General features: G+C 39.2%; 2 protein-coding genes across 5 annotated transcripts in view; one reads left to right on the forward strand and one right to left on the reverse strand.

Annotated features, from left to right (window-relative positions):
* Positions 1 to 213: 213 nt before the first annotated feature.
* On the forward strand, positions 214 to 14167 carry LOC125074572 (U4/U6 small nuclear ribonucleoprotein Prp3). Of its 2 annotated transcripts, XM_047685904.1 has the most exons (15): positions 214 to 570; positions 1730 to 1894; positions 2375 to 2549; positions 3361 to 3544; positions 3960 to 4043; positions 4201 to 4322; positions 4399 to 4587; positions 4673 to 4800; positions 5420 to 5616; positions 10290 to 10437; positions 11052 to 11205; positions 12041 to 12096; positions 12988 to 13137; positions 13517 to 13649; positions 13965 to 14167. In XM_047685904.1, the coding sequence occupies exons 1-15, from the start codon at positions 443 to 445 to the stop codon at positions 14076 to 14078; spliced, it is 2127 nt and encodes a 708-aa protein (XP_047541860.1). In that variant the 5' UTR covers positions 214 to 442; the 3' UTR covers positions 14079 to 14167. The 2 variants fall into 2 exon arrangements, with proteins under 2 accessions (XP_047541860.1, XP_047541862.1); XM_047685906.1 differs by lacking the exons at positions 4399 to 4587; positions 4673 to 4800 and having other exon boundaries at positions 5523 to 5616.
* A 2783-nt stretch (positions 14168 to 16950) lies between these two features.
* The window catches only part of LOC125074571 (AT-rich interactive domain-containing protein 5B-like), a 75560-nt gene continuing 72735 nt past the window's right edge, over positions 16951 to 19775 (reverse strand). For 2 of the 3 annotated variants that reach the window (XM_047685903.1, XM_047685901.1), the window contains exons 11-13: positions 19372 to 19447; positions 19033 to 19190; positions 16951 to 18747 (exon numbers count right to left, since the gene is read on the reverse strand). In XM_047685903.1, the coding sequence (XP_047541859.1) occupies positions 17662 to 18747; positions 19033 to 19190; positions 19372 to 19447 (1320 nt within the window). In that variant the 3' untranslated portion in view covers positions 16951 to 17661. The remainder of the gene's footprint in view (positions 18748 to 19032; positions 19191 to 19371; positions 19448 to 19775) is intronic. The other variant, XM_047685902.1, reaches the window with a different exon arrangement.

Here is a 19775-nt window from a genome sequence, read left to right on the forward strand (position 1 = left end):
AGAAGTTTAACTAACAGACGGACAATTTTGCTTTCTATTTAATATTTAAAAATTAGCCTTCCCAGTTTACTTGCTTTACTATGCCATTTTTTCGATGTAAGGGAGGGGTATGGATAATGTAGAAATGATAAATTATAATTGACTATAATTCTGATCTGTGGAGTATCAATCTCTATAATTCAATGTCTATTGTCATTTGGTTTTGGTCTATGATTATTGTTTACGTCAGATTTCCCAAACTAAATGCAAATACTACGCATAAATATTGCATTTTTTTCTTAAATAATGCGTTATCACAACCAAAACATTTAATTAATCTGTTAAATAGTTTTAAAATGTGCACATTTTACGATAAAAGAGATTAATGTATATAACCAGACACATAACCTAGAAGGTGTTATATACTTCGCTATTTTATTCGTTATATACGAATATTTCAACCATGGCTTACCAGTTATCAAGGAGGGAGGTTGAAGATTTACGCTCTTCCCTCGACCGCGCTATTTACAGGACTATAGGGAAATCCGATAGCTCCTTACTTTCTACTGTGTCTTCCTGCCTCACAAATGGGTAAGTTTACATTTAAACAGAAAATACATCCTAACTCGCGCCCTCTGGTAGGAAAACGGCCTAATTTATTAGTTTATTAATTGTAGATTCACTATAACTATCAGTATATGTAAATAAACTCTATACATGGCCGTCCTAACAGTTTCTTAATAATATAAATATCAACGCGAGTTTGTTTATTTGATCGTCTGTTATTGGTTCCCGTCTTAAGTATTCATCATGAAATTAAGCATATACATTGTCAATACAATACGGCACCTAACATCTAAAGCGGCAGGCTCGTACTAGCTGTAAAATCCCTTACAAATCCATTATGCTGTCAACTTAAATCAAACGTATATAATCCCATAGTCAGTATTACAGTTTAGTTAAACCAGATTTATGACCTAGGCTGGACCAACAGCTAACTATATAAACATAATACAGTACAGTAATAAGTTTCTGTAACAAGAAACTCAAACTCACCATAGAACACAAGCTTGAAATGTCAGATTTTAACATGCAACATTATAATAATTATAGAATTTATAGGATACACATATTGAAATGACTTATCTCTGTAAGTCTGTTGTTAGTATTTCACATGTGAAATACAAAGTGATTTCCTAAAAATCGCACCGCAGTATTAGAATATCGAGTATTTTCGTTTGTCACTGTTAATTCGTTGGTAAAATGTTTCAATGATAACTTGACTCACTTCATACCTAACACAGTACAAGACATCAATATTCAATTAAACAAAGTTGTGTGTACTTAGTTGTAAGTGTGAGGAGCTCTACTTTTTGGGCATTATTAAAAATACGAAATTACAATTATTGTAATTTTTCACCACCATTGTTACACTCACAAATCTAAAGATTCACAATTTAAATTTGTTAAAAAAATATATATTTACAATAAAACTTTTACAGTTAATTTGTAATGTAATTCTCCTTTCGACACATTTTACGCAATTTACATGATTTACTTGTGTAGTAATTTACAAAAGTGTGAAGTTGTCTATTTCGACTGACTTGACACTTAATTGGCAGCTTAGTGGGCGAATTCATTGTTTTGTTTTCATGCCATAAAATGTTTCATAAAAAATCACTAATGACATTTTTCATAATGCACCAAAAGAGGTATGACTTCTAAAGTCTTTTTCTCTTCACTATACCAGGTACGAGCGTCGCAAGATAATAGATAAGATATCATCGCACATTGACTCAAAGAAAGCGAGCAAGCTTGCTGACAAAGTAATTGCTCTCGCTCAAGAGCTGGTCTCCACGTCAAAGACACAGAAACGGAAATATGATGACAAGGATAAGGACAAAGATTCAAAGAGGTAATTCATATTATTGTTCTAATTTTATACAGATTTTTTTTATTAACTTACTTGGTGGTAGGACTTTGTGCAAACCTGACTGGGTATGTACCACTCACGCATCCGATAGTCTACCACCAAACAAACTTTGCTTAGTCATGTTCTATTTTGAAGTTTTAGTTAGCCGGTGTAACTACAGACACAAGGGACATGATATCTTAGTTCCTAAGGCTGGTGATATATATATATCGTAAATCTATGTCTATGGTCTAATGGGCTGTGAGAACTTACCATCAGTTGGCCCATTATTCAGTCCACCTGTATATATCATAAAAAATAGAATGACCATTTTCTGTTTCCCCCTCACAACCCTCGTCAGTTTAAAGGGGAATATATATACCTTTAAATTGGGGAAGTTGTTTACTAAGTCTTAGCAAAATCTTCAAAGGCCACCATAATACAGAGAGGTTTACATCCTATAAACTTTCTAATACATTTCAGATCCCGCCATGACGATAGACATGAATCCCGCGATGAGAAACGTGACCGGGATCGGGACAAGGATAGGGAGGATAAAGAGAAAAAAGCAGATAACGGTATGGAGCTACCTTCCATACTCCCTGATGGGGAGACAATCGGCTCCAAGATGGCCGGTCTGAGCGCTGATAAAATTAAGGTAATGCCCTTGCTTCTATTTATATATAAAATCAAGACTATGAATAAATATATGAGTATCTTTTGCTTTTTTTATGGTATACGTTGGCTGACTAGCATATACAACCTTGCATCGACAGTTCACAATTTGACGCGGGACATATTGTAATCTAACAGTTTAACTTCGATAGATTACAATATAGCGAAAAATAATGCGTTAAATTGCAATCATATTTCACGGTTCATAATATTTCGACGGTTTACAATCTGACGAGATAGATTGTAATCTAACTATGTTTGTAATCTTACGGTGACATATACATATATAATTGTATATAAATAACATAACCTTTGTATTTTAGATGTCGAAAAAGAGTAACTACTGAGTCTCTTGCCGGTTATTCTCGGTAGAATCTACATTCCGAACCGGTGGTTGCTTCACTTAATATAGTTTGTAATATGTCGACTCAAAAGCCTACTTGAATAAAGTATATTTTGATTTTTCGCTATTTATTAATGCGATCTTTGTTATTATAAGTTTTACATAGTTTAAAAATGAGTTGACCTCCGTGGTCGAGTTGTGTGTACACCGGTTTTCGTGGGTACGCCACTCCGAGGTCTCCGGTTCGATTCCCTACCGAGTCGATGTAGACAAAGTTGATTGGTTTTCTATGTTGTCTTGGGTCTGGGTGTTTGCGGTACCGTCGTTACTTCTGATTTTCCATAACACAAGTGCTTCAGCTACTTACATTGGGATCAGAGTAATGTATGTGATGTTGTCCAATATTATTATTATTATTTAATTTTAACAATAAAATTAATATCCCTTCAAGGTGATGATGGCAAACGCTCAAAAGGAGATCGAAGAACGCAAACGCGCGTTACTCGCCCTCAAGGGGGAGCCCCGGAATGTGACCACCGCAGCGGCTGCAGCGCAGCAGATCAAGGTGCAGATGCAGCAGAACAATGCGATACCACCCCCGAGCGTCATCAAACCGGTTCTCTATTCTAAGCCTGGTGAGTTCAATGTTCCTGTCAAAGTCAAGGTCAAACAAAATCAAATCTCAGATATATTTTTTTAATAATTTAATGTTTTAATGTATAATATGTTTAAGTGAATGAGCAAAAGGGTCACCAGGTGGTGAGTGGTCACCACAACCCATAAACATGAACACTGTAAGAAATACTAGCCATTTTTACATTGCCAATGACCACCTACCCTAGGAACTAAGACGTTATGTCCCTTTTGTCTGTAGTTACACCAATTCACTAACCCTTCAAGCTGGAACACTACAATTCTAAGTATTCCTGTTTGAACGTAGAGTGTATGATGAGTGGGTGGTCCCTACCCAGACAGGTTTGTCCAAAGTCCTACCGAGTCAATGAAGATTATGTTTAGAGGGCATGTTAATTATATAAAATTTTATTTCAGCCGTTCAACCCATAACCGCTGAGGAGTTGGAGAAGCAGAGAAAGATAGCGGAACTTCAGGCCAGGATACAGAGGAAGTTAGCGGGTATGATCTACAGGTTCTCTTTTAAGTTAGAATATTTTTGTATGTTTTGGGTTATTTCAGACTAATTTGTAAATTTACTGAGTTGAAATGTAAGCCAGTACTGGGCTATCATGAGTCGATGTGGCTGCACCTCACATAGCATCTCAATTCGGTTCAGGTGGAGCGCTGGCGGCGGCCGGCGCGTCCGGCCCGGCGCCGCTCATCCTGGACCGCGAGGGGCGCACCATCGACACCAGCGGCAAGAGGGTCCAGCTGACGCACGTGGCGCCCACGCTCAAGGTCGATGAGGTTTCCGCTCGCTCCCCGCCCCCCCCGCCCCCCCCGCACCGGCGCGCCTAACGTGAGCTCCCCGCAGGCCAACATCCGCGCCAAGCGGCGCGAGGAGTTCCGCGCGCAGCTGAGCGCGCCGGGCGGCGAGGCGGAGGGCGGCGCGCGCTGGCACGACGCGCGCGTGCGCACCCGCGCGCCCGCGCGCACGCGCCGCGCGCTGCGCTTCCACGAGCCCGGGAAGTTCACGCAGCTGGCCGAGCGCCTGCGCATGAAGGTGGGTGTCGCGACCCGAGTCGGGAGTTCTTGTTTCATACCGATATGTCCGCGAGACTACTTAAACCGGTACTCTGTTGCGGCAGGCGCAACTGGAGAAGTTGCAGAACGAGATATCTCAGATCGCCCGCAAGACGGGCATCTCGTCCGCCACCAAGCTGGCGCTGCTGGCCGCCGACGTGCCCGACTCCGACCGCGTGCCCGACATCGAGTGGTGAGGGGGGGGGGGGGGGGGGGCTGTTGTTACGCATACAAATATTCTGTATGCGTATATCAACTGTTAATAAATATTATTATTTATTAATAGCAGATATACTAATGGATCAAAACTCTTAATTTTTTTTAAATACTTTGCGTTTCCTTTTGTGAGTTGTGGGGGGGGGGGGGGGGGCATGGTGGGTTCCTATGCTGTTGTTTTAGTTTTTCGGTGTTACCTTTAGTTTTTACATTTATATTTAATGTAAAGACTAAAACTAACGCCGCTAATTTAGTTTCTACTTATGAATGTACCGCCTGATGGTAAGTAGTCAACTTCGCCCATAAACATTTACATTTAGACAAAACCTTGCATAGTCAATATGCCTTCATCTTCGGGAACGAAGGTGTTATGACCCTCTTGCTTGGGGCTATACTGGCTCACTCACCCTTCAAACCGGAACACAACAATACTGAGTATAGCTGCAGGGGGGGTAGAATGTCTGATGAGTGAGTGGTACCCATCCAGACGGACTGCTTATCACAATACTTGTCTACGGTGTGTGCCGTTTTAAATATCATTGTATTTATTTATTTCTTTCTTTCTTAAATCTTGGAGTAAATTATATTGTTCAAAGGTGGGACAGCGTGATCCTGATGACGCCTGAGGAGCGCGAGGCGAAGCGCCAGCGCTCGGTGGGCAGTTCGGCCGACGGGCGCTCCGACACGCAGCGGGTGGAGGCCTGCAACCTGGGCGCCGACGACATCGTGGAAAACGTCAACGAGGACGCAATCACCAACCTCGTGGAGCACCCGCAGCAGCTGAGGCCGCCCAGTGAGTACAGCGTCACCATATATTTCTCGGTGGTACCATCGAATCATGCGATGTTCACAGCAATCACTGAGCGTTTTCCACACTTGCAATCATCGGACGAATGTTCTAGAAACGTATCTATGACAAACCAGTTGTCGCTCGCGGCTTTGTTCTCGTTTAGGGGTTGGTCGCCAGAGCGTTTTCACATTGTCCGATCCGATATCGGATGCCGTCGGACGCCGTTGTTCGTGAGTGTGCTGTACGTGCGTTTAAACTGTCTCTGTGTGCGCCGAGCGCTATGCGCGGCGGCCATTTTGCGTTAGAGTATAAAATGCTCCTTATCCAGCTTCCACAATGGGATGTGTCCAATACTTTCTTTGTAAAGATCTTGTTTTGCGTCTCAAATATAATAGACACGGTAAATATGTGAAAATAGCACATGGTGTCAGTTAGTAGAAATTAATTTCGCATTTATGATATAAATAAAAATTAAAAAAAGGCCAAATAAAAACGACAGATTTCGTTTATTTTTGTTACAAAATTTTATTTAAATAAACATACATATACATCACCCCCTCATCTTGACGCACATGCGACCGACTCGCTTGTAATTCACCGGACACCCTATGTAACTGCACAATATACAGCCCTGTATAATCGTCGATTCGGTCGTTGAATTGACATCGACAGTGTCGTTGATAACGTCAACGTCAGTCGAGTTATTAATCGAATGGTTATTGTTAATTGATGAGTTATTTATGTTGTATTGGTTATATGGGTTATAATTGTATCCATAGTTATAAGGATACGTGCGATAGGCGTTATTATACGGGGTGTTGTATATATTGTTAAATGTATTATTCGTTGATGTGTATAATGGATATCTTAAATCGTTATACTTATATCTGTTCTGATTATAATTGTTGTAATATTGGTTCGCCTGGTTATTTATGAATGCGTTATTGTTATTGATGTTCTGTTGGTTATATATATCGTTATAGTGGTTGTAGTTGGAATTAACACTTAAGTTATTGGGTATGTTATTGTTTTCAATGTTCGGGTTACCTGGGTGCGTTATATTGTATACTTTATAATACATATTATTGAAAAAGTTTGTAATCGCGCTGCCTTCTGATGCTTTCCTCTTAAATCTATCTTTCGTGATTATATCTATAATAGATATATTAGTTTTTGATTCTTTATCGTTATCTTTCGATGTTACGATTGTTTTGATATCGTTGATTATGTCGTTAAGTTTGTCTATGAAGTCTGTAGTTTCTAAATCTTTGTCTATTGATTTTGTTGTAGTTTTATCAAAAGCGGATATCACTGGTTCTTCTTTGTCGGTTGCATCTTGATTTATTTCAATATTGTCTTGATTTAATTTATCTGGTAGAATGGCTTCATCTGATTTTACATCATCTATATCAAAATTATCAAGCGTTACATCTGAATCAACAATTGAAGTATCTTTTGATTCATTATTAACGATTTTATCTTTTATAATATTTTCCGATTCATCTATTTCAATCGTTTGAACGGTTTCTTTATCTTGAACTATTATGTCGATAAGTTTACGTATAAAATCACTCGTATCAAGGTCGTCGCCCATCGATTCCGTTGTAGTTTCATCGAAAACGGGACTTACGGTTCGAATTTTGCCCTTTGTATCTCGATCCGCTTTAATATTGGCATAATTTAAACGCGTATCTGTCTGCTTATCTATATTTTGTTTAATTAATTCTAAATCTTCAAGCGTATGTCTAGACTCACCGATAACGATTTCATCTTTTAAAATGTGTTCTAATTCATCTAAAATTCGTATCGTTTGATTGTCGTCGATGTCTTGAAGTATATCACTGATGTGTTTGTCTTTGAAACGTTTCGTGTCAGTGACGGCGGCATCTCTTCGCACGCGTATGTCGAAATCGGGATTTTTAGGTATTTTTATGTTGTAATTGTGGCTCTTCGCTATGATTTGAATCAAAGTGACAATAATAACTACGGGTATTAACATTTTGTTTATTTCGAACCGCGCGATCTGATCCCACAAGTATTAGTGACTGTGTTATCCTTTTAGTAATATTTCGTCGGTCGCTTATCTTCGTTCAAGTAAATGTTTATCGTTCAACTTTGCTCGGCGGTTTGTGTTTATGCGCGTCCAGTGGAACATCGTTTAATTTAACTCGTAATCTTATTTAGATTAGTTACTTTGTTCGGTAATAGTTTTAAAATAGGCTATTTGACTAGTTTTTAAAATCCTATTTATATTATTTAGTAGAGGTTAAGGAACCCAGTCAAAGTTGTTTTTTTTTTTAATTCTAGTACATATTTGCTGAATAATATCAAAATAAAAATTCCATATTTAAATAGCGCGCGAAAACGCTACTTTGACAATATGGCGCTGCAATGGGGTCGGTGACGTCACTTGCCTGTATTGTAATCTGTGGCATGTATAATCCACATACAGTAGGCAAACGAGGTCAACAAGCAAGTGACGTCATCATAAGCCCGACCAATCAGGAGCGTTTTGTGTCACGTGACAAACATTTTGTCACGTGACTTGGATTGGATTTTTGAATAAATAAATTATTATTTTCAACTTTCGTTAGTAAATAACCATTTTTAGTTGTGACGTGTCTGTTTAGTTTTAATATAAGTGTATTACAAATGTTTGATAAGTGTAACTATTGATTTTCTTGCCGGTTTTTCTCTGTATTTTAGATTCTGAATTGACAGTACCTTTACTTTAGCTGTGTTAAATTACGGTTCTAAGATGATTTTGTACTTTTCCGATTCGTAAAAATCTAATTGTTTGTTAAAAAAAGGCATATTATTCAACACAAGATTATATAGATGACAAAATATATTTTAGGCAGGATATATTAGATATCATTGTTGTTAAGTAACTGCTAAGTTTCTTGCCGATTGTTCTCGGTAGAATCTACCGGAACCGGCGGTAGCTCCACTTGATATAGTTTGTTAAATGACGATTCAAAAGTGCTCGTAAAAGTCTCCTTGAACAAAGTATATTTTGATTTTTGATTCTCACATAAACAGTATCGTAAAATATTTATGTATAATAGTTTCTATATATGTTATTTATATAAAATAATATATATTTTATGAACAGATTATGTGTCTTATATTTTATATATATATATATTTATAGTTAAAGTAAATTATAGAGGAAGTTGGTCGCGATAATACGTCGTAATTAAATTCGTAAATGATATGTTTTGTGTGTTATTAATGTGTTGTTTTGTATGAGTTATATATTTGTATGTTTATTTATCAAAGTCAAGGATGTTTCCATTACATTAGCAGCCTGTAAATTTCCCACTGCTGGGCTCCGCTCTCTTTGAGGAGAAGGTTTGGAGCATATAACCACGCTGCTCCAATGCGGGTTGGATACACATGTGGCAGAAAAAACCGCCGAGCACGAGATGGATTTTAAACACAAATTAAGCACATGTAAATTCAGTGGTGCCTGCCTGGGTTTGAACCTGTTATCACGGTTAAAATGCACGCATTCTAACCACTGGGCCATCTCAGTATATTAGGATATTTATTGAATTAAATTTCCCACCGCTGGGCTTTACTTTGATAAGGCGGCTTGGAGCATGAGGATTTTCGTTGAAATTATACAAATTTGGGTTTCCTCATGTTGTTTTCTTTTACCGAGCACGAGATAAATTATCAACGCAATTGTGTGGTGCTAGCCTGGGTTGGAACCTGTAGTCATCGGTTAAGACGCACGCTAATAGAAGATAGCTTTAAATAAATATGGATTACGATAAATAGAAACAACTTTCATAATTTTACGCGCGGAGGGATGTGGTCGTAAATAGTTTATCGTTAAACATTTTGTAAATTAAACGTACTAATATGATAAATACGAAAGTAACTCTGTCTGTCTGTCTGTTGCCCTTTCTCGGGCAAATCACCCGAATTCGATGGTATTTGGATTACGACTAACCCCTGAGCGAAACCATTCAGGTGAACCTTTGTACAGCTCGAAATCATTTTTAAATTTATTTCAATTTATAACATTTATATGTACATAACTCGCTGAATTTGTAGCCTTGGGGGCCATTCATTATTACGTAAGACTATTTTAGTTTCTTTTTGACCCCCCCCCCCTCCCCCCTATTATATAAAGTAAACAATCTAAAGGAATAAATGAAAACACGTTTGGTTTATTTTAATGTTTATGTTTCAAGGAATAAATCTTTTGAAATTAATTAACTTGCATTTTTTGATCTTCCGTAAAAACTGTCGAGACTCCCTCTCACCCCCTTGTAAGAAAACATAAGACATGGTCGAACCTCTCCCCTCTTAAATCGTCTCACGTAATAAATGAATGGCCCCTTACCCGCGCGATATTTGTAAAACTTTCCCTTTAGTCAGAGTCAGAGTTACTTTCGCGTTTATAAAATTAGTATAGGTTATGTTTTTTAGGTGTATATAATGCAAATGTCTCGTTTTAATCAGTATGGGGGTTCCTCGGGTATCAATTCTTGGACCTTCGATCTTTTTCAGTTCTATTAATGACTAATTTAAAATCTGACTTCTAAAGTTATTCGTTATGAGTTGTAAATATGTATTTAGAAATTTTTATGTTAAAGCTAATTATAATATATAAATATCTGAGGCTAGATTGTCAATAAATGATCTTTTAATGTCATCCACAGCGGAACCGTTAAAACCGACATACATGCCAGTCTTCCTCACGAAGAAGGAGAGGAAGAAATTGAGACGACAGAGCAGGAGGGAAGCTTGGAAGGAGGAACAGGAGAAGGTGCGACTCGGACTCGAAGCGCCGCCTGAACCGAAGTTGAGGTAAATTATACATATATTTGTATACTCCCACAATAACAGGAAAAAGGCCAAATAAACAACATTTGACAGCAAATTGACGCGATATCATTGGTCGAGAGCTTGATTAGTCTATGATATTCACTATGAATTTGCGAAAAAATGGCGCTTTCAACATCGACGAAACTGTTATCGGAATTTTGGAAGTAAAATTAAAGTGGAAATAAGTAGTTAAGTGTGATAGTGTTGTGTTATAAATAAAGATATATTAATTATAAACTCTTAGTAGTGCACAATGTAGCTGAGTTATTAGCAAATCGCATGGAATACGTAAATCTATGGTTTGTTTATCTTTATTCCTACTTCCTATGGAATAGGCTACATATGTCAATGCAAAATTAGGCAGACGGATAAAAGTTAGCGCAGTAAGGAATAATAACCATTCCTTATATCAGACCATTAGACCACCGACCTTGAGAACTAATATTTTATGTCCCTGTAGTTACATGCTACTTCTTCCTCCAAACCTGATTTCTGATTTCTCAATTTGGAATTTAAACCCACTTATTAAGCATCAGAATATGTCATTACCCCGATTGAGGTTCGCACGTATCATCGGATGTATGTACATTATACAGGATATCAAACCTGATGAGGGCGTTGGGCACGGAGGCAGTCCAGGACCCCACCGCCATCGAGGCGAAGGTCAGGGAGCAGATAGCGAAGCGACAGAAGACACATCTGGAAGCGAACAAGGCGAGGGCGCTCACGAAGGACCAGAAACGGGAGAAGGTAAACATCCGATCACGTGCTTTCCAGAAAAGATTATTTATAGTAATTTTGTATTTATATCAGTCTCAAGTTTTAGTTTTGCTTGGAAGCCATAGCACGCTTCGTTGTTGTGGAAATAGACATAAGCACAGACTCCCACAGACTTAAATATCATGAGATCCCCCCCCCCCCCCTAACTAACCACATACATCATCATACATATTCGTCTACGTGCTCAGATACGCTCACTTACACGCACAACAACAGTTACAGCCTGTATGTTTCCCACAGCTGGGCTAACGCCTCCCCTCCATTTAAGAAGGTGTGGAGCATATTCCACCACGCTGCTCCAATGCGAGTTGATGAATATAAATGTGGCAGATTTTCGTTGTAATTAGACGCATGCAGGTTTCCTCACGATGTCCTTCGCCGAGCACGAGATGAGTTATAAACACGAATTGCTTGCCTGGGTCTTTTTTTTATGGCATTGGTTTGCGGACGAGCACATGGGCCACCTGATGGTAAGTGGTCACCACCGCCCATAGACAAACTATTCCTTACATCACCGACCTTTGGAACCAAGATGTTATGTCCCTTGTGCCTGTGATTACACTGGCTCACTCACCCTTCTAGCCGGAACACAACAATACAGAGTACTGTTATTTGATTAGTGGGTGGTACCTACTCAGACGGGCTTGCACAAAGCCCTACCACCAAGTAATGAATCCTACTTCGTATATGACACCCTAGTATGCGTAGATACTATGGCATCCTTATTTTGATATGTTGCGGCCTGCGTGTGAGTTTAAGACACGTAGATTGTTATAAAAAAGTTTTTTTTTCTTATCTATTTCAGATAGACAGGAAGATACGGGAGGACACGTCGATGAGCGTCCACGTGGCTGTCTACAGGTACACTCGCGGACAATCTGTATTGTTATTATTTAATAGCTTGAATATATGTCTTGGTATGAGGACCGTGTTATGGGAATGGATGTGGAGGGATATAGAGGTAGGGGACCAAGGAAACGATGGATGAGTTGCGTGGAAGACGATATGGTTAGAAGTAATGTTACTTGTGAGATGACGGCTGACAGAGAAGTATGGAAGAGGAGAGATGCTGCGCTGATTCCAAGTAAAATTGGGATGAGAGCAGGTGGATGATGAGCTTGATATTGATATTTGTATATAAAGGGAAATATACCACTTGATGGTAAATAGTTACCAGTATATGTTGTTAGATATACTACCGTTTTTAACAATGTGCGTCGTCGATGTTGAAAATGTTACGTCCTTTGTGTTGTTCCACTGGCTCACTCCCTTTAAGGAACAAGACAATATATATATCGCTGTTAGAATATCTGATGGTACCTGCCCAGACGGGTTTGCAGAAAGCTCTACCACCAAGTATCTGTATACAAATATATAAATATACAGCCATTTCTGACAATGTTACAAGATTTTAAGTCTACTTAGTGGTAGGTCTCTATTCGAGTAGGCTTTTACGAGCACTTTTGAATCGTCATTTAACAAACTATATTAAGTGAAGCTACCACCGGTTCCGAATGTAGATTCTATCGAAGAGAACCGGCGAGAAACTCAATAGTTACTCTTTTTCAACAACTAGAAATACAGTGATGTTAGTTAGATACAATTATATATGTATGTCATGTCTCCCGTCTGGAAGTCAACGAGGATTAACTCCAAGCTTTTTTATCATCAATATACTCTTGTATCGAATAATATGCCTTATTTACCGATGTATTTTTTACAAATGATTTGAATTTTTCCTCCTCCCCCCAGGGTGAAGGACCTGTTCGAGTGCGCGTCGGCCAAGTTCAAGGTGGAAGTGAACGCGCAGCAGCTGCACATGACGGGCTGCGTGGTGCTGCACCGCGGCTGCTGCGTCATCGTGGTGGAGGGGGGGCCCAAGCAGCACGCCAAGTACAAGCGGTCAGTGGTCTTGGTCCGGTTTCTTCCGGAATTATTCTTGTTCAATAATATATCATCATGTTCATCAAATCATTATGTTCATATGTCGCTGCGGTACGGACAGAAGAAAAAACTCAAACACACAAACAAACAGATAGAGTTTTTTTTATGGCATTGGTTGGCGGACGAGCATATGGGCCACCTGATAGTAAGTGGTCACCACCGCCCATAGACAAAGGCGCTGTAAGAAATATTAACCATTCCTTACATCACCAAACACACACACAACGTATCGTTATATAAGAGTGTCGTGACGTCTGTTGTGAATTCAGTTCACGTTCAGTCAACGCCTTGCTGGTTTTTTTATATAATACACTCAGTACTTTGTAATTTTCGACAGTTTAATGTTGCATCGCATCAAATGGGAGGAAGAGATGGTCAAAGATGCGGACGGTCAGCAGACCGGGAACAGCTGCCACCTCGTGTGGGAGGGATCCACCTCCAAGAGGGCATTCGGAGACATCAAGTTCAAGGTGAGACTTGGAAACAGACATCTTTTCTAAAACCCTTCGATATTTTTGATTGATAATCATTATAGGGGTGAAATGTGTTTGTTTGTATGTTTAGGGGGGTGTGCTTATTCCTGAGTGGTATCCCTATCAATATATTGAACCTGGGATAAGCCAGGGCGGGTTTATTGTTAAATATAAGAAGCTTACTTATTGATGGTCAAAGTAAAAATATAAATCACATTATTTATACTAGTTTCATCATGTGGCTTCGTGTCAGGGGGGGGGGTGTTCAGAACAGTAGGTAGTTCTGGATTTTGATAGTTTTCAATATACCAGGTGATGCCGACGGAGAAGCAAGCAAGAGAACTATTCCATAAGCACGGCGTGGAGCACTACTGGGACCTCGCCTACAGCGGAGCCGTGCTCGGCGCTGGCGCAGAGGAGCCCTAGACACGGGAGCCCCAGTGGAAGACTCGAGATACTAACATGCAGTTTTAAACAAGATGTGTAAAAGATTATAAATAAATACATTAAATGTCTTCAAAAACGTTTTATTTTATCGACTAGTTAAAAAGAGGGGTGTTATAAGTGTAACGTGTTTATATGTGTCGTTGTAGCTTTTAAATTGATTTTGATTTAGTTTTTTTTGGTACATAGGTGACTTGACCGAGGGTGTTCCAACCTCTGGTCAAAGAAAGACATGTTCACATTTCATATAATATATGTGATATTTTTATTTCTTGTATTAATTCTTGTTGAGATTTGAATTGTTATAAATTAATCGTTGTTACACTAAACTATAACACATTTTATTAACAGTTTTTAAAAATAAACTGAGAATGAGCTTCCGCCGTTTATTTGTAGAGGCTGTAGTTTATCATTTCAATTTAGTGGAAAGAAGTAGTTCTTTTTTTTATGATATCGGTAGGTGGACGAGCAAATGGACCACCTGAGTAAGTGGTCACCACCGCCCATAGACAATGGCGTTGTAAGAAATATTAACTATTCCTTACATCACCATTGCGCCACCAACCTTGGGAACTAAGATGTTACGTCCCTTGTGCCTGTAGTTACACTGGCTCACTCACCCTTCAAACCGGAACACAACAATACTAAGTACTGCTGTTTGGCGGTACAATATCTGATGAGTGGGTGGTACCTACCCAGACGGGCTTGCACAACCACCAAGTAAAGTTCAAAATACTTTTTTTACATATAAAAGCAAATCTGGTATCAAATCAAATCAAAATGTATTTTATTGAAGTAAACTTTACAATAAAGCATTTATGAATCGTCAATATTTCAACTCTACTACCGTTTCGGTAAGCATCCCTCCAGCAGAAGAAACGGAAAGAAACTCGCATAGTCGCTTTAAATAAACAGATCTGCAATCTTAATGTTATTATACTACTATTTACAGTTATTGTTTAAACAGTCCAGACCAGAAATGAAAGAACAAAGAAATGCCTATTTAAAAAGAATAGTCTGACATCTGTCCGACTACGTAAAAATAACAATCAACAATAACATTAATTATTTTAAGTTTAAACGTTATTAGTAATTACAAACATAAAAAAAAAAAATAAAAAAAAACGCTATATTTTCTTAACATACAAACTTCGTCATAGTATGTCCGGTGTACCCATACTTCGCGCCAAAACTAATCTCAAGTCTTTTTTTTTTTTAAATATATTTTCGTCAAATACACAAAGTATTGAACTATTGATGCATAATTGCATAAGTCGATATAATATAGTATATACATAGTGTATTATCCGAACTCAGATAGGTTTACTCTTAATACGGCGCCTGTTACAAGTAACGCGCCACAAAAATTTCTGATGAAAAGTGGTCACCAAGCCACATAGACAACGATGCGACGTCGCCGCGACCTTTTACTATTCCAAGAGAGCACAACGTTAGCGCGATCTAACTACGTACAGCGCCATCTAGTGTGAACTCTATTCCAACCGTAAGAGCAGGAATGTCAAGTGAGCAACATTTGACAGCAAATTGACGCGATGTCTTTGGTCGAGAGCTTGATTAGTCTTCACTATGGATTTGCGAAGAAATGGGGTTTTTAATGTCGACGAAATTTCCATCGTTGATTGGAAGTAGTTAATTGTAATAGTGTTGTATTATAAATAAATATATATTAATCATAAACTCTTAGTAGAACACAATATAGCTGAGTTATTAGTAAATCGCAAGATAAACGTAAATTTAAGGTTTCTTTATGTTTAACTTTTTTTTTACTTCCATTGGAATAGGCTGTATATATATTGAATTATTATATTTATTTGAGTGTGGTAACTTTTACTGTGATTTCATAATATGGTTTCTGTTAATGATAAATGCTATACAAATCAACATAAATTTGTGATTCAATATTCCTGATTCCTCCCATTATTACTTTTCCAATAAATAAATAAATGTTACGGAAATATGCTATATATCTCCTCTCTCTATGTATATCTGCACTTACCTGTTTTCGTTTTAAGCTTTTATCACCAAAGGTTGTCTGTCTGAAATCGCTATAAGCGATATGCAAGGTATATATTTCTATAATAAAATTCCGCAGACATTTTTTACTTTGCCGTTAGAAGTCATTTGTAAAAAATTCATTAGTAAAGCAGGCATATTATTCGATACAAGATTATATAGATGATAAAAAAGCGTGGAGTTAATGCTTGTTGACTTCGAGGCAGGATAAATAAATCTTATTATTCATTAAAAGAGTACTTTTTAGAAAAAAACGCCTGGATTTAGGTTCGGGTCCATATCAGGACACTAATTATGGTAAAAAAAAACCGCATTGTAAATCTGTTTATTTGATAAGAGCAACTATGCGAGTTTCTTCCCGTTTCTTCTCGCTGGAGACTGCTTTCCGAAACGGCGGTAGTTTTTTAATATCGACAATTTAAAAACGCTTTGTTGTGAAATTTACTTGAATAAAATTGATTTGATTTGGATATATAACATATATATATATATATATATATATGTATTTAACTAACATGACGGTATTTTTAGATGTTGAAAAAGAGTAGCTACTGAGTTTCTCGCCGGGTCATCTCGATAAAATTTACATTCCGAACCGGTGGTAGCTTAACTTAAAATAGTTTGTTAAATGACGATTCAAAAGTGCTTGTGAAAGCCTACTTGAATAAAGTGTATTTTGATTTGATTTGATAAGACGACCTTTGCGCATCTCTTGTCAAATATTTTTTTGTTTCTCTTATGTACTCATGTGTTGTACAATAAAGTAGTTAAATAAATAAATAAATATGATAAAATACATAGGTTTAAAGAAAATACAATGAATTTTTCAATTGTTTATTTTGTACAGCGATAGGGACACCGTCTCGGCCACGTTTGGTCCAACGTTGGTCCAAACAGGTAACGGCGTAATTACATCCGAATTTAAAAAACATTACCCTAAGAACAACATCCATCGTTAAATTTAAACTACAATTCAACTAACCGACATTAACAGCTACGTGACAAAACAACTAAACTCCGTTCAAAACATCAACAGACTGAAGAGCTTATACGACCCTTAAAAAATGCATTTATCTTCATACGGAACCCGGATACTTTAATCTCCAATGTTGCCAGCCTAAAATAATCGTCACGTAGTCATCGGTCGTAAAGGAAAAAGAACCGCTTTATTTACAATTTATTTACAGAAAAGGGAGTCATTCCCGGCAGCCTGTATGTTAGAGAGAGACGACCAGCTGGTGCCGTCTCTGTCGCACATACGGGCGCAGAGCGGGACGGGTCGCTCACAAAAATCCCTTTAAAATAACTAGAGATCGACTTAGAACTACTTCCATATCACAATCAAATAAAACATTAAGCTTTTATTGAACACGTTCCAATTTACATTGCTATACTTAAACTAACCCCCCCACCCAAGGGGGTTGTGCTAGCTGATACGACAATAGTCAATAACGTGGAACAGCTTCGTTAAGTCATGGGCGATGTTGTCGTGTCCAATAAAACGTTAATTTCAATCTACCGACTAGATTAATTAATTCTTCGTTGTCGGCGTGCCGATGTTCAGCAGGCCGCTGTACCCTCGGAACTGACTGGTCATCAGGTCCCGGTACATGGCCAGCTGGCGCTGGTCCATCGGCCCCAAGCTGTTGTAGAACGCGTTCATGTACATCGGGTCCATGAACGGGTTGAGGTTGGGCACAGTTTTCTGCATTTCCATGATCTGCGCCAAGTTTTGACCCTTGAAAGCGTTCTGGAGCATATTGTTCTGCGTTTCCTTCGCCGTGGTCGAACTTGTCGGGGATATGTCTTCTCTGCTCGGTATTTGGTAATTGGGGACCACTATTGGGGGCTTCTTAGGGGACGGGGACGGGTAAGGCTTGGGGTAGTCTTTGGGGGGAGTGGGAGTTTTTGCGGACACGAATTTCCCATTCGAGGAGCGCTTTTGCGGCGGTCGCTTCGGTGGAGTTTGGGATTTCGAATTAACTAGCGTTATTTCTAAATTCGAGCCGACGACTGCTTTCCCGTCCAGGAGGGTGTAGTTTTTGCTCAAATTTTGGGGGGCATTGGGGGTTTTCGAAGGGGACGGGGCCGAGGGTATCCTGACTATTTCCACGGCAGGTTTCTGAGCTGGACTCGTTTGAGTTTTGCAAGTTAAGTCTAAGATGTCCTGGGGGGTTGATGTCGGGGTTTGGATACTTCGTTGTGGTTTGATAGGGGTGCCCTGCAGCACGTGTGGCGGGGGCATGAAGGGGTCTTTAGGGTTGCCGTACACCGTTTTTTCTGGTCCAGCGGTCCCGAAGGCACTGGACGCTTGGATGACTTTGGGCACCTGAATACCATTTGGATAAGTCGGTGGGATAATATTGTACATTTGGAATATTTGAGCCTGGGTCATAATCTGGTGCTGAACCGCCGGGTTGAGGATTATAGGACTGGGGTTAATTAGGGGGGTGATGGGGTTGGGAATGGGAGCCGCCCAGACGGGCCCCGGTGGAACTGCGGTAACTTCTAACCCCCTCTCTTTTAAGATTTCTAGTTTTTTCTTCTTAATACCTTGAGGGCTCTCTGGGTACTCGTCTAGGTCGATAATTTCAGGACTTTTCGGTTTATAGGGCACCTGGAAATTGACATAATATTAGTTAGAACTATAATTAGAATACTATTTCCGCGGAAATCTCCGTTAAAGAGTTATTTAAAACGATACCTTAATAGTTCTCTGTACTTAAATAACTTCTAATCAGAAAATTTTTAAATAAATTAAATCTTGAATATATTTTATTGAATTAGACATTTAATAAGTCTTAAATATGATTTAGATTCTACCGAAAACCGGCAAGATACTCAATAGTTATTCCTTGTATAGTCAATAATTTATCATATTGTAACTTGTTATAAGGTTTACCTCCACAATTTCATCATCGCTGTGACTGGCGGGCGGCGGGGGGTGGTGAATGCCGAAGTTGTTGATGGTGGTGGTAGCGGTGGTCGTGACTGTGGGGGGCACGCTGCCCAGCGGGGGGGAGGACGACGCGGAGTCCGTGCGGAGAGGAGGTATCGGGGCTGTTGGTAGAAAAAAAAATGAATTATATTAATTTTGTTAAATATTTCAGCCACACAACAGATTAATTGTGTGTTCGTTGTTTAGCGAGTGTTTATTTAAATACAGACTTTATTTCTTGTTCGTATATCAAGTGAAACGTATATGTGTGCGCGTGTGTGTGTGGGGGGGGGGTGTACTCACGCGTGGCGGCGGGGGGTCGCGCGGGCTTGACTCGCACGGCGCGCAGGGAGCTGCGGCCCGCGGGGCGGGAGCGCTGCTGGGGGAGGCACACTCGTTAGACATACACATACCACAGCTCTCTTTTAAATGGCGCCTACCACATTTCAGATTATTTATGATGGCGATGAAATCCCCTGACCGACTTCGGCCACGGCTAATCTTAAGGGAGGACAACTAACTACGCAGGCCATATTATAGTGCACGTATCTGTACACATAGGCCTATTTGTCGTCTCATCGGGTTATGCGGGTCATCGGGAAATCCGATACGAATATACAGAGTTCGGAAAGAGCGCAGGACCACCTTTATTCCTGCTTTCCAAAGCACGGAAGTGTCAAACACACTTCTAACTTACAGACTCCGGG

This window comes from Vanessa atalanta, chromosome 28 (genome assembly GCF_905147765.1).
Source record: "Vanessa atalanta chromosome 28, ilVanAtal1.2, whole genome shotgun sequence".
In the NCBI taxonomy this organism is placed as follows: Eukaryota; Metazoa; Arthropoda; class Insecta; order Lepidoptera; family Nymphalidae; genus Vanessa; species Vanessa atalanta.